Source organism: Acomys minous (assembly GCF_964271855.1).
Source record: "Acomys minous genome assembly, chromosome: 13".
NCBI classification, from domain to species: Eukaryota; Metazoa; Chordata; class Mammalia; order Rodentia; family Muridae; genus Acomys; species Acomys minous.
Window position 1 is genome coordinate 34,584,150 of NC_140495.1, and position 15,941 is coordinate 34,600,090.

Sequence of the window (15,941 nt, forward strand, 5' to 3'; positions counted from 1 at the left end):
CAATATTGGTGTCACCTTCATTTATGACAGAACTGGGCTTGGGTCCTCATCACACTAATCTGGAATTGTTCCCCTGTCTGCCTAGAACTGTGTTTGCCCCCAGGGCAGTAAATCCTTTGTGCATTTAGCCCTGAGAACAGCATCTGCAAACGAGGCGTCTGATGACTATAAACTGAAAAGACGGAAGGGGCTTTAAATAATGGACCAGTGAGTCCCCATGACAATCATCTGTAGTTTAGATTAGCAGACGAGAGACTGGACTTCTAATAAAAAAAAAAATCACGACTAGGCTGAGGAGACAGTGCGGTTGGCTAAATGCTTGTCATGCAAGACTGGAGGCCTGAGTTCCCACATAAAAAGCCAGGTGATGTGATCCATTGCTGATAGAATTGGTAAGCTTCAGATTCCAGAGGAGACCCTGTCTCAAAAAATACCATAGAGAGCAGTCGAGGAAGGAACCTGGCTTCCACATCTGGCCTCCCCATATACGTACATGTGCGCGCACGCACACGCGCGCACACACACACACACACACACACACACACACACACACACACAGCAACTAACTAAGCCTAATAAGTAGGCATGACTGAGCCACCTAATGAACAAGGATGCGATCCAAGAACGCAGTCAGGACTAAAGCAGAGGGCCTCAACTAGACAGTCTGTGGGAGGCAGGATTTCACAGGCCATTGCTGGAGGACAGAGACTCTTGTAAAGCTGAACTCCTAGGAATGTAAATTGAGGCTAATGGAACTGAATCATTTATACTTCAAACTTGGGAGTTCCTAATGGCTTTTGGTTTTATTTTTTGTTGTTACTGCATATTTGGGGGTTCTGGAAATGGTGACAAACAGCTAGAGTACATGAGCTGAGTTTCAATAAAGATCTTTATCAGGGCCAAAATGATCTTGAGCAAGGCATATTTTCAATTCTGTATCTGATCGGGAGAACAAAGCCAGTCCCGGTGTGTGTGTGTGTGTGTGTGTGTGTGTGTGTGTGTGTGTGTGTGTATGAATGTATGTGTGTGCTAAGGATTATTTCCTTGTGTGTCCCAGGCAGGCGTTCTACTACTGAGCTATGTTCCACTTCGCTGGCCCCTATTCCTCTTCCTGTGTGGTCCCTGAACACGGGACTGAGCCCATCTTTGCTAACAAGAATGCATTCGGCGGACTGTGCCACGGGTCAGGAAACCAAGGTTTCCTGTTGTATACACTTTGGAGTGAGGTCCTTAACCTTCCAAGCCCCTGCTCCTTCCTTTGGAAAGATGGATGAAACTGGCCTAGAAGACTGATTGTGGGTACGACTGTGAGAGAGGACAGGAAAGTTTGTAGCTGTGGCCCAGCATGTCATAGACACTCAGTCATACAGTCACATCTATTCCCCAAACCCAGAGCAAGAGCAGATGACAGTGAGTGACCTATCACAGAGGTCACTACATCACCCCTATTCAGAAGCCTGGCTAAGCATCCATGAGCCTAGGTGCCTTCACCACCTGGCACTTGCTCTTCTCCCTGCTCTGCCTAGCTACTTTACATATACTGCAAGACTCTATGTAAACTGGGACAAATGTCAGAAAGTGTAAGAGTCTTGCAAATAGATCTACACCTGTGTTCTCAGGCAGTTGGGGCCGAGGAAGGAAGGATCCAAGTTTGACGTCAGTCTGAGCAATGTTGTAGAATCCTGTCTCAAAAACGAAACAGCAAAAATCAGGGAAACGTCATGATACTGAAATATCACTTAAGAGCTGCACAAACAGGGAGTCGTTGTTTGTGAAGAGATGGCAGCATATGAGAAAGCAGCCTGTGGAGCTTCTGGTAGCTTCTGGGAAATGCGGGCTTTTAATGTGGCTATAATGAAGGCCATGAGGAGATGAACACTGAGGCACGAGAATCACATTTGGAGTGGGTCACATTTGATCCTGCAAGACAAACGTCTCAGATAGCAAAGTTTGTTTGTATTTTTCAATGACATCAATGAATTGGAATTTTTCAGTAAAAGCCTATAAACCTGATTTCATGGTGGTTTGGGTGTGTGCGTGTGCATGTGTGTGTGTGTGTGTGTGTGTGAAAAACTAACTCAGCTAAGTCTGGTCCACATTCTTTCATGGCAATGGTTACATGAAGCTACGCAGAAGCCAGCAGTGCTTTGGGCCTGGAGTTTGTCACCACTCCTGTCAACTCTAGATCTATCTGAGAATGATGTCCAGTGTCCTCACCACATACAGTTTCCCTTGTTCTTAGTTCCAAATACTAAAGAGCTCCCAGGAAAGATATGAGGAGCAACTAAGTATACATCAGAAAGCTAATCTTAGGGGCTGGAGAGATGGGTCAGTGATTAAGAGCACCGATGCGCTTCCATATGACTACTCTTTAATTCTCAGTACATGGTGGCTCACAGCCGTCTGTAACTTCAGTTCCAGAGGCTCTGATGCTCTCTTCTAGCCTCCGTGAGCACAAGGCTCAAGCCTAGTATGCAGATATGCATGTAGGCAATATACCCACTACTCCTAAAAATGAAATGAAATTTTGTAAAAAGAAAAAGACAGCTAATCCTGGAGGCACAAGCGATCTTTGTTGGGAGAGAGAGGGAAAGAGGGAGGAGAGAGGACAGGAAGCAGGAATTAAGGCTGAGGCTGACAAGGTAACTCAGAGGGTATTGCAGAAGTTACACCTAGATGCTGTGAAGGTTCAAGCAGGCGTTAGCTCCTGGGGACAGATCCCAGAGATACACCAGGCATCAAACTGAGTGAATTGCTGACTGAATATAAGGAATAAATAAAGGGAAGGGAACAGTTTGTAGCTCAAAACAAATCCAGGCCAAGGATGTGTATTGTATATTTTGTGTAATAGGAGAAAGACAAAGCTGACAGCCCTCCAAAGTAAGTGGTTTAACTAACATACTGCAGTATATTATTCTCACCCAGGACTGTTCCCTGCTGTTACCAGTGATGTCAGGTCCAACCTGTGTTGGAGAGGTTTCCTCAGAGTGTAAAGAAAATACATAAAATAACACAATAACATCATTGCAACAGCAATTTTAAAAACGTTATAGAGCCAATAAGACAGCTCAATGGGTAAAGAGGATGACTGCCAAGTTTATCCTGAGTTTGAGCCCTAGTACCTACATGGCAGCAGAACAGAACTGTCTCCCACATGCCTACCATGACACACACACACACACACACACACACACACACACACACACACACACACGCACACATACCAGAACTGTCTCCCACATGCTTGCCATGACATACACACATACACACACACACACACACACACACACACACACACACACACACACCCCAGAACTGTCTCCCACATGCTTACCATGACACACACACACACATAATAATAATAATAATAATAATAATAATAATAATAATAATAATAATAATAATAATAATAATAATAAAAACACTATAAAAAGTTACATATTTAAGATTCTACTACTTAGTAAAGGGAAATGTGGGGGAAATATGGATGTTACTAGAAGAAGGAAGCAAACCATCTGTACTGTATTTTAGAAAGATTTTGAATTATTAAAGAACTCACAGGACTGCATTTGTTTAATTGCATATGTGTGTATAATCATAAAAAGATGCAAGGGATTATCTCATGGAGTTTTGAGAATTAATTGTCACACATTGCATATTTCTTTAAATGACATTGGTCTAAAACTCCTACAAAATGTGGCCACTTCGTTGCCAGGCATGATTTCCAGTGGAGTTAGGAGGTCACACCAACCTACCCACAAAATCTTCAGCCCCAAATTTACCCTATCTACAAGAAATGTACGGATAAAGATGGAGCAGAGATTGAGGGAATAACCAACCGATACCTTGCTCAACCGGAGATCCACCCCATGGGAGAGAGCCGACTCCCAGCACTATTAATGATACTCTGCTATGTTTTCAGACAGGGATAGAGGTACATGAAAGTAAAGCCCATGGGGCTGGAGAGATGGCTCAGAGGTTAAGAGCACTGACTGCTCTTCTAAAGGTCATGAGTTCAATTGCCACCAACCACATGGTGGCTCACAACCATCTCTTCTGGTATGCAGGTAGAATGCTGTATACATAATAAATAAATAAATCTTAAAAAAAAAAGAAAGAAAGAAAGAAAGAAAAGCCCACTGAGGGAGAGAAGGACCTGGGGTAGGATGCTAAGCTGGCATGCCTTTTTCTCTAGGTTAGAGCCACAGGAAAACAGATAACTAGAGAGAAAAAGAGGGGAAAGAAGAGAAGAGGATGGGAGAGCTAGCACAGGGGGCAGGGGTCTAGAGGAGAGGAACTGAGTGAGCTGGACCAGCATTTTTCTCAGATTGGGTCTAATTCTGTTCTAGTCACTTATCAGATAGCTGAATTTAGTTACTTAATTTCTCTGTTTGACTTTTTTTTTTTTTAACTTGGAAGGTGGTAATAAAGCCAGGTGTGGTGGTGCATGCCTTTGATCCCAGCACTGAGGAGGCAGAGGTAGGTGGATTTCTGTTGCGTTGGAGGCCAGCCTTGTCTACAGAGTGAGACTGTCTCAAAAAGGAGAGGAGAGGAGAGAAGAGAGAAGGGAAAATGTAGAGATGATAGTTTCGACCCCAGAGGGATGTTTTTAGGTTCAAATACAAAATATCCTCAGGATACCAGCTCCACTCTAGGCTCCCCACATTGTAGGCATAAAGATGGAGCAGAGATTGAGGGAATGACCAAACGGTGCCTTTGTACTCTGTGCTCCCTAAATCACTGTTCTGCTCATAGGGTGACCTGGGCCAGCCTTGCTTGTTTGTCTATTTAGTTGGTTAGTTTGTATTGGTTTTTGAAACATAATCTCCCTGTAGCCCCAGCTGTTCTGGAACTAACTCACTCTGGAGACCAGGCTGGCCCTGAACTCAGCAATGCCGCAGCCTCTGCCTTCTGTGATTCAAGACGTGAGCCATGACCACTCGGCCCTTCTTAACTTTTCCTTCCGTTCCATGGATGGTGGTACCTCTGCTCCTTCTGGGCGAATCAGCTGCTTGAGGCCAGAAGACGGAACCATGAGGCACAGTCTGTTGAGGTGGCTCCAGGGCTTGCCCCCTTCCCCCTTTCCCTTGTTAACTTCTTCCTTTAAACCTTACCTTCCAAATCAAAGTGTTTTCCAATGCCCCAGTCACATTGAATTTCGTCAGCATGAGCCATTGTTTTGTAAGTTTGCTCCTCGGGTTTTACCTACAGTGTAAAGACAAGGATCACACAGCTGTAGGGCACAGGTATGATATGACTGCCAAGTGCCCCACTAGGTAGTGCGTATGCAGAAGCCTCCACTCCCTCCCTTTCCCAATAAGGTCAACAAGAGTGATTCGACCTTCTGACATAACTGTGGCCAAAGTTCTTGAAAGACCTAAACTCCCCTTATATGTATGCGTTCTGTTAGTGTTTGTACTCCTGACACAAGGAGAGATACTAAAATGCTCCAGGGAAGGCTAGGCTATGGGCACCCAAATCGACAGTGATTTTATTTTCAGATAAGAACTCCCACCTAAGACTAGATAAAAAAAAAAATCAACCACTCAATTGCTTACTTCTCTGTTTCTAAAACGTATCAGGGAAACATAGAAATGCATTCATCAATGTAAATATTGACATTTTCCCTCAGAAGCTGGCTTGTAGAGTAGGGCACATTAAAGCTAAATTCTGCCGAAGGCACACCTCTGATGTCAGCACTCAGGAGGCAGAGGCAGGTGGATCTCTGGATCTGAGGCAAACCTACTATGGTACACAGTAAGTTTTAGGTCAGCCAGAGCTACATAGTGAGATCCTGTCTCAAGATAAACAAATAAACCTCAATTTTGTCCCAAACCTGAGCTTTACCAATGAGTACCAGGCAGGCCAACTTTAGTTTTTATTGATTATGTATATTTCAGTTGTATAATTTCTGGATAGAGACTCTTCCTTCTTTTGACTCAAGATTAAACAGTAGAGCATTTTCAACAGTTTACATCACAAGCTTTCCGATGTCGGAGCTTTAAAAAAAAAATTCTGCTCAGTTAAGTTCCCACGATTAACCAACGGACAGAAGTCCACATTTACTGTGCATTTATAACACCTCAGGCACTGGCATGCAGGACTGGCTAATTCTGCCAGGTAAGCTGCCCCCACATTGTAGGACGCACTTTAGTCCTCCACTGTGGCTGTGGCAATCAAAATCAACACTGTTAACATCTCTAACTGTCCCTTGAGCACCCCAAACCACCCCTATAGTAGTCCCAGACACCACCAAGTAATCCCAGACACTCGGCACCACACGGCTTCATGTATTCTTCAAGAGGGATGAGGCTATGAAAGTTCAAGCGCATCCCTTGAGTCAGTGTGTGGCTTCATGGGACTCAGATTCCAGTTAGTATAATTCCATGACTGTCCTATTTAGGGGTCAAAGTGTGTGTGTGTGTGTGTGTGTGTGTGTGTGTGTGTGTGTGTGTGTGTGTGTGTGTGTTGAGGGGTTTTGGTGCTTGAGAGCGGTCTTAGGCTCAATATTTTTTATCTTTTCTTTTTTCTTTTTTTCCCTCCACACTGTGGCTGGTTACTTTTTGTTAACTTGACACAAACCAGAGCCACCTGGGAAGAGGAAACCACAACTTCGGGATCCCTTCTTCAGATTAGCCTCCTGGACAAGTCTGTGGGCGCATCATCTTGATTAACGATTGATATGGAAGGTCCAGTTTGCTTGAGAAGTGCCATCCCTGGGCGAGTGGTTCTGGGCTGTGTAAAACAGACTGAGCAAGCCACAGAAGCCAGCCAGGAAGCAGCGTCTCTCCATGGTCTTTGTATCTGTTCCTGACTCAAGGACTTACCTTGATGATGGACCAGCACCTGAAAGCCAAATAAACCCTTGCCTCTACCACCTTGCTTCTGGTCCTGGTGTTCCACACATCAGCAGGAAAAATAACTAGGGCCATCAACAGTTCTTGAACTGTTTATTACGGATGCTATTCGTCCCCAGCATTTCCTCCAATCTTCAAGCATTTCCGCACTCTTACCCCAAAGGGCATGTTTGTAGTTGCCATCAGCCCCTGGCCTCCCCTCCAACAAACAGGTCATGTCTCACTGAGAGAATGTTCTAGTTTTTCCTCTCTCCCTCTCATCCTGCGCAGTCCTCTTCCCTAAGTTCAGCCTCCCTCATGCCCTGGGCTGTACAGGTCCTTACCTCTCAGGAATCATCAGTTCCTCCCTGGGCCTAAGAAAATGCTTCTCTGGTTGTGAAGGTTGCTTTCATATCTCTGCTTGCCTATACCAAGATCCATAGAGTTGCTCATAGTGTTTTTTTTTTTAAATAAGTAAGTTAACATTTAAATCAGTATACTTTTTTGGATAATAGGTGTTCTCCTCAGTGGTGAGGATGGGCCTCATCCATCAGTTGACAGCCTTAAGAGAAAACTTTTGACCTCCTTGAAGGAAGGAAGAACCCTACCTTTGACCTGTAGCTTGAACTGCAGCATTTAGCTGAACCACCCCACAGATTTGGGGCTTGCCTGCCTCCCAATTCGCATGAATCATTTTTAATAACACAAATCATTCTCTGTATGCATGCTATTCTTTCTTTTTTTTTTTCTTTTTCTTTCTTTTTTTTTTTTTTTTCTTTTCTTTTCTTTTGCATGAGGAGCCTTTCCAGAAAGCCCTTTTCTGAGGCTGCCTCACCTCCGAGCTCGGCTTTCTCGGAGTCTGTTCCACTGTCCTCAGATGGTGTTGCTTGCGTGAGGTAGTGTTTGATGTTGGAGATTCTGCTCTGTGGAGACAAAGGCCTGTTTCACTGTTAAGTCTCACAAAGTGTTGACCACAGTAATCTGAACACAGCGGCTAGTGAAGCTTCTTCATTTGTAATACCAGGCTCTCCAATAATGTCAAAAATAGCTGATTTTGAAAAGCCAACACAATATCTTTTGGAGATTTGTAGTTGTAGATTTTAAAGCTTTTTTTTTTCTTTTCTTTTTAAACATTATTTATTAAGAACATTCTGGAAGACACAGTCCTTTTTCCCTTAAAATGATGCTTCTCAGAGAGCTTCTATAAAAGAGCAACTCAAATACAGAAGCTTCTAGCTTTGTTTAATCATTCTAAAATCTAAGTAAGTGGTTACTAGGAAAGGTATGTCACTAGTGAGTTAGGCAAGCTTCAGCCACTTTTATTTTCTATTTTCTTTTGTATGTTTAAAGAAAGCTAATTTGGACTCTGCGTGTGAAACCTAAGCAAGAGATGTCAGAAACAATCATCCACTTAGGTATTAATAAATCAGTAGTGTGTGTGTGTGTGTATATCTGTGAATATATATCATTGTAAACTTATGTAATTTCACAGTATAAGAAAAGATATGTAATTGTTTATACTCATACAAAGCACAAACCTTGCTCTACAAAATATCTTATTTTTAAGTAATTAAAAACCACACACACATGGCTGAGAAGCACTTAAAGAAATGCTCAATGTCTTTAGCCATCAGAGAAATGCAAATCAAAACAACTCTGAGATTCCATCTTACACCTATCAGAATGGCCAAGATCAAAAATTCAAGTGACAGCACACGCTGGCGAAGATGTGGAGAAAGGGAAACACTCCTTCATTGCTGGTGGTAGTGTAAACTTGTACAACCACTTTGGAAATCAATCTGACATTATCTCAGAAAACTGGTTATAGGGCTACCTCAAGACATAGCTATTCCATTCCTTGGAATATACCCAGAAGATGCTCCACCACACAACAAGGACATTTGCCCAACCATGTTCATAGCAGCCTTATTCGTAATAACCAGAACCTGGAAACAACTTAAATGTCCCTCAGTGGAAGAATGGATAAAGAAACTATGGTATATTTACACTATGGAATACTACTCACCTATTAAAAACAAGGAAATCCTGAAATTTGTGGGCACATGAATGGAACTAGAAATAATCATATTGAGTGAGTTAACCCAGACTCAGAAAGACTCACATGGTATATACTCACTTATAATTAGACACTAGCCCAACAGGGATGCCCCCTGAAAGTCTTCACTTAGCTGGAGATTGGGATAGATGCGGGGACTTCCTATTGGGACTCTAGGTGAGAGAAGTATGGGAGAATGGGGAAATAGAAGGATCCAGAGGATCCTAGAAACCTATAGAAGAACATCATGATGGGTGGATCTGGACCCAGGGGGGTCTGCACCAACCAAGGACAATACATGCAGTAAATATTGAACCCCTACTCAGATCTAGCCAAGGGACAGGAAATTATCCACAGTTGTGTGGAGAGTGGGAACTGACTCTGACATGAACTCTGGTACCCCATATTTGACCACTTCTCCTTGGCGGGGAGGCCTGGTAGCACTCAGAGAAAGAATAGGAAGGCTACCAAGATGAGACTTGATAAACTGTGACCATATGGTGTGGGAGGAGGTCACCTTCTGTCACAGACCTAGGGGAGGGGAATAGAGTGAAAGAGGGAGGGAGGGAGGAATGGGAGGAGACAAGCAAGGGGATAACAGTTGAGATGTAATCTGGATAAATTAATAATAAAAAACCCACATGCACATACAAACACGTACACACACACACACACACACACACACACACACACACACACACACGTTGCATATAAAGATAAATTACAGCAATTAGTACTCTTCATACTTTTCTCTTCGTCTTTGTAAACTGCTGATTTGATTTGGTGATGGGGAGGTCTTATTGTTATCTTAATATCACAGCAGATTTGTAGATGTTAGAGTCAGTAGACTGAACGGGTCTTGTCTACAGAGTCCCAAGAACTAGTTGTTTTCTCTGGTGGTGGACCTTGCAGGCCTGCACAGGACTCTGCTTGGCCTCGGTGTGTATACTGTGTTGTAGTCCATTCAGACTCTGACTGAAACTTCAGAGTTTATTGACATTCATTGTGGTGCTACATTATTTTGTACATATGAAACTTGAAATGAATTCTTAATCACTCTCCTTTTGCTGTTAAATAAGTAATAAGTAAATATAAGTGATACTAGGCAGACATGGTTGAAGCCAGGTATCTTAACTGAAAGTTTAACACCCACTCCCAGTCTCCAAATAATGCTTAACATGCCACAAAATTTAGAACATTTGGGAGAGGAAAGTAAAATTTCATATTTAACTACACTTTCTTAAAAGCCAATAAGGGGGAAAACATGTTTCAGAGAAGCATTCCTGATATTAGTGAGAATAATTTTACTGGATGGAATTTTGACCTTTATGCTAAAAACCAGAAATAGAGTTTAAAACAGAAACATACTTTTAGGGAATTGTAAAGAGCTTTTTTAAATGCAGGAGGCTATTTACCATCAACATTTTAAAGAAGCTTCAGCAATGTTAAAAATGTTTAACTTAGTTCAGTAGACAAGAAGAAAAATAAAAAATAAAGAAACATTACTAGCAACTGCAAAATCACTCCAATTCAGATAATTTCCACCTTTATATTTGTCTGTGCTTTCACAACCCATATGAATTTGTGCTTTTCCTGTTTTATAAACTCAAACATATATCCCACTTTTGTTCTTTGTGTGTATATGGGTCCTCTAAAATGAAGTAAGCAAATGCCTCAAACAAAAACAAACTACCAAAACTTTAAGTACCAATTCATGGTTGCAGTTCTTTTTTTATTATTATTACTTAAATTAAGCCCCTGGCTGGTTGTCCAATAGACCTGAAACCATATACACACAAACAGTAAAATGGACTCGGCGCTCTGTATTTATATTTTTTCATATGTATAAATATATAATAACCAAAGCAAAAAAGAAAACTATTAGTTTGAGAGTAGGAAGGACATGGGGAGAGCTAGAGACAGAGGACATGAAACTGGAAGGAGGGAAAGGGATTTAATTATATTTTAACTAAAGTGTATTAGAAATAAAATTTAAAATATAGTTCTTATATTTATTTTTTGGCATTATGTTCTTTTTTTTTCTATATGAAGCTGTCTGGTCTCCAATTATAAGATGAGTGTAGGTGATACAGGTATGTGCATATGTTATACATATGTGAATGTGGTCTGTGTGTATGTGCATATATGTATGTGTCAAGCATTTACATGAACATGTATCTGTATGTGTAATGTTGAGTGTCTACAAGAATGTTGTCATTACTTTCTAAACAAATCACTGATGGATTTAAATGCACAATGTATTGTTTATTATTGCTTCACTAACCCCTGAGTTTACCAACGTGATTAGTTAAATGACAACATGGTGGTGTGCCAGAATAAATCACTGTGTCAAACTCTTAACCTTGTATGCTGAAATTTGACTCAAGTGTTTAAGAAAAACTGTAATGGTCATAAAGTCAGCAGTCACTGTCATAGGATAAATAAATGCTGGATTAGCTTCATGACACCTATTCTTTTAAACCAATTACATGCTTTTAAAAATTACTTATCTATTGATATTATAATATAATTGCATAATTTCCCCCCTTCCTTTCTTCCGTCCAACCCCTCCCATATACCCCTTCCTCTTTGCTCTCTTTCCAAATAATGGCCCATTTTTTCATTAATTGTTGTTACATAGATGTGTATGTGTGTGCATCTGTGTGTCTGTGTGTGAGTTCCTAAATGCGTAAATACAACTTCCTCAGTCTGTATATTCTTACTAGTATGTATGTTTTCAGTGCTGACCGTTTGGTATTAGTCAATTGATGTACTTGTCCCTAGGGAAGACTGTTTCTCCTCTTTTCAGTGTTCCTTAGTTTTCTGTAGTTCTTTGTGTAGGACTGAGTCCCTGTGGACTTTCCCCCATCCACTCTACCACGTCTATTATTGTCCTTGTTCTGCTCATCTTTAGATACTCCTGCTGGTGACACTTGATGGGTGTAGTTTCTAACAACACCAAGAGACACAATTTCCTAGCAAATGCCTTGATCCTCTGCCTCTTACAATCTTTTTACCCCCTTATCTATAACGTTTCCCTAAGCCTTACATGCTGGAGTTGTTTTACAGATACATCAATTGGGACTGAGCTCCACCGTTCTTCATTTTGATTGGTTGTGGTATTCTGTACTGGTCTCTGTTGCAAAGCAAAGTTTCCTTGGTGAGGAATGAGGACTAAATTTATTTGTACGTATGTGGATAAATGCTTAGACTGTAGTTAGGAGTTATGCTGGTTCAGCGTTTACACAGATCTATGGCTTCACTAGCCTTGGCTGGTTGGCTAGGTTTCCAATACTAGGTATGCTTTCCCTCTTGTTGAGCAGGCCATCAGTTCAATTAGAGAGTTGTTGGTTACTGCCGGAGTATGTGTGCCACTACTGCATCCTATGGTCATTGTGTCATGTTGGCTGTTGTTGAAGTTCATAGATATTATAGTTGGGTAGGGCTGTTGGTTTCTTCCCTCTCTTGAAAGCTTGCATGGTGCCTTCTGGTGCCATGAAAGCTAGTCCTTGGGGAGGAGGCTGTCAGGTCAGTTTCATCCCAGAGGCCTCTGTGTCCTGTGTCTGATGTGCATGGTGCCCTCAGCAATAGGGACTTACCTTCCACCTCTGGGGGAGGGCAACCAAGGACTTGTAATGCTTTGGGAGTCTTTTGGACAACTCTGACCAACAACTCAAAAGAGGGCTTCTTGGTTTTGGTGTTGGGGTTTTTGCTAGCGGTCTTTTGCTCTTGAGGGTAGCATTGCAAATCTAGATGAGAAATTTCCACTTAAAGTAGATATGCATATCTGTACAATGACTTACATGTATTTGTAGGTAGATAAAAATATGATTCCTTAAGACTCTTCTAGGCATCCTTGCTGTTATTTTCCCCTTCTCCCTCCTTCTTCTGTATTCATCTCCTCTCTCCCTAATTAGAGCCCCCGCCCCTTTCTTAAGGAAATACCCACCTTTCTGGTATTTCCTTTCTGGTAATGTGTCTAAACTTTGGAAAATTATAGGGATGAGAAGTTTTATGAGAGGTTATGGGCAGCCTGCCTGGGGCAACTTGGTTCCCTTCGATTACTGTGACTTGGGTTCAGGACACTCTGCTGTGATGCAAGTCTGTGCATGTGTGGGGGTTATGCTCGGCCAAGGGTTTGCTCTGTGTCATGATGAAACCACAGCTGGGGAGAACTTGAGAAATAATTCCATGAAATCTGTTTTCACTAAGGTTGGCTACTATCCACCAGATTAGCACGTCTCAACCTTTCATACTGTGTCCTACCCACCTTTACAATTCATCACAAATTTTATATATTTTACAGTTATTTTAAAAAAGAAATTTTGCTCAAGAAATGAAAGGCTCTCCCTGTATCCCCAGGAAAGTGTGCTTTTTGGCACTTAGTATGTATTAAACTCAGTGAAAAATGCTCAGAATTATGAGAGCATATTCTCCTGTTTCATACAGTGCTGACAGAACTTGAGACTATAGCATGTGCTATTTAAAATAAGTCTTCCAGAACATACTGTTCTGGAAAAGCTCTCTCACAAAATCCTGAACCTTCAAATTGTAGAGCATGCACTTGGTTTGTCTATAGTATCTCAGGTAGCTGAGGCTGGCCTAGAACTCCTGGCCCTCAGGTCTCCACCTCCTGTATGCTGGGATTACAGGTGTGTAATCCCACCAAGCCCAGAAGTGACTGGCAGCACCCAGAAGAGTGGATTTCTTGCTGTGTATAAATTCTATGAAGAAATATCATTCAGTTCATACCTTCACTTAACTGGCTTTCCAGGCTGGGTGGTGCTCCTTGTCGTCGTCATCTCTGGAAAAGGCACGGACACCAGTGAGCTGCCCGCTCCTGAGCTGCCCACACAACTCTTCCCACATGCTGAGCAGCAAGCTTATCAAGAGTCAGCCCTGTTGATTGCTAGACCTGTTCTAGTTGAACCTGTTATGGTGATTATGCAATTTAAATTAATAGCTCTATGGTTGTGGGGGGGAAAAGTTACTGTTCTTCTAAAAACCAAAGTGAATTATAAGAAACTAGGAAAAAAAATCCCAGAACTCCCTTTTAAGAACCTGAAGAGGTGGGATTACAGGTCAATGGCCGAGTGCTGACCTACCACACGCAGGACCCTAGGATTGATTTCTAGCACCACAAAAGCCATAAAGCAGATACCATAGCAATCCAGTTACATATTGCAGCTATACAAAAAAGGTGGTCATAGAATCCCCCCAGGAAAGAGCAGATTCAAAGGAAAGGTTTTAATAAGGGACTAATAAATCAGGGGCACCTGTGCATTTTATGTTAAAATACAATGTTAATGCGAGCATTTATAACTTGTAACTGCCTTTTATAACTCACTACTGCTCCATCTTCTTCACGAAGCGCCGCTTTTATCCTGCTGTCAGGACTATATGAGGGTCACGGTCATTGCTGTGTTGTTGATGACCTTACATCCCAGGCCTAGGGAGAACTGCAGTCTGTCTACCATATTGGCTCTGGTGTTGGCCTAGGGAAGTAGCCACCCCCTAACAGCTGTAAACGGAGGAAGTGTGCAACTGCCAACTAGCAAAAGCAACTGCTTTTCATCCACACCATTGATTCGTGAAGCTGGAGGACACTGTGAATGGCGCTTTGTCAGCTACTGCTACACAGTGGAGTAATCCCTAGGGAACAGAAGCCTTAGGAGCTGCCTTCTCCTTTCCTGTGCTGACCAAGAAGACTGCAAGCTTTGACTGAATTTCCGAACTCTTGAATATGGGGGTGGGCAGATGGGTGTGCCTCTTTTTGTTTGTTTGTTTGTTTGTTTGTTTTGAGACAGGGTTTCTCTGTGTAACCTTGGCTGTCCCAGACTCGCTTTGTAGGCCTCGAACTCACAGAGATCCTCTTGCCTTCGCTCCCATATGCTGGGGTTAAAGGCGTGCACCATCATCCCCAGCTTGCTGGATGTGCCTCTTACAGAGGTCTGTTTTACCTTATTTTAAGAGACCAGCGCGCTCTCTCTGGAGCTCATCTTTTACACAAGGCCCTAGGACCCTCTTCTCATTACCTCACAGCTCTGGCTATGCAACACCACATCTGTCTGTCTTTTTTTTTTTTTTTCTCATTGAAAATAGTTTTTTCATGCAATATATTCTGATCCTAGGTCCCACCTCTCCATTTCCTCCTGGATCCTTGCCACCTTCCTACATATTGAAACAAAACAAAACAAGAGACACATGCATACACAGACACACAAAAACAAAACCCATTAAAAAATATTGGAAACCATACTATACAAGCAAAAAAAAAAAAAATTAGTAAGATATAAAATGCCCAAACAGGGGGCTGGAGCAAAGGCTTAGTGGTTAAAAGCCCCAAATGGTGGTTCACAACATCTGTAATTCCAGGTTCAGGGGATCAGACACCCTCTTCTGGCCTAAACAGGCACCAGACACATACACGGTATACAGACATACAAGCAGGCAAAACACATGCACATAAAATAGAATAATTATTTTAAATGCCTGAACAAGGAAATAAGAGATTAAAACATTTCCAAAAAACACCACTTAGTTTGTTTTGTATTGGTTGTCTGCTATTGAACATGGAGCCTCTTAAATGTGGTTTATGTTCCTAGTGAGAAGCCACTGGAGAAAACTTATTTTTTTCTTTGCAAGAAGTGATCAATTTGAGATAGCTTCTTAGTAGGGATAGGAGCTCAAGACCACTTCCTCCTTTCAGCACTGGGACTCTACTTGACTTGAACTTGGGCAGGCCCTATGTTGCTGCCATAGTCTCTGTGGGTTCATATGTGCATTCGTCCTGTTGTGTCTAGAAGACACAGTTTCCTTGGTGCTATCCATCCCTCTTCCTCTGGCAGCCTTTCTCCTTTCTCCCTTCTCCACAGTTTCCTGAGCCCTGAGCTGAGGAATTTGATGAAAACATATCAACTTAGGACTGAGTGTTTCAAAAATCTCTCACTCTCTGTCCAGCTGCGTCTTTGTTTTTTGTTTTTTGTGTTTTTTGTTTTTTGTTTTTTTTCCCCATCTCCCGTAGGAAGAAGCTTCTCTGATGATGGCTG

General features: G+C 42.1%; 1 protein-coding gene across 3 annotated transcripts in view; it reads right to left on the reverse strand.

Moving 5' to 3' along the window:
• Nucleotides 1–13,748, reverse strand: part of LOC311581333 (uncharacterized protein) — a 28,209-nt gene extending 14,461 nt beyond the window's left edge. For 2 of the 3 annotated variants that reach the window (XR_014773747.1, XR_014773748.1), the window contains exons 1-3: nucleotides 13,645–13,748; nucleotides 7,672–7,759; nucleotides 5,115–5,205 (exon numbers count right to left, since the gene is read on the reverse strand). Coding sequence is in view for 1 of the 3 variants with exons in the window: in XM_084753464.1 (XP_084609590.1) it covers nucleotides 1,608–1,682; nucleotides 5,115–5,175 (136 nt within the window). In the remaining 2 variants the exon portion in view is untranslated. Of the gene's footprint in view, nucleotides 1–1,607; nucleotides 1,683–5,114; nucleotides 5,206–7,671; nucleotides 7,760–13,644 lie in introns of all 3 variants that reach the window. The other variant, XM_084753464.1, reaches the window with a different exon arrangement.
• Nucleotides 13,749–15,941: the final 2,193 nt, after the last annotated feature.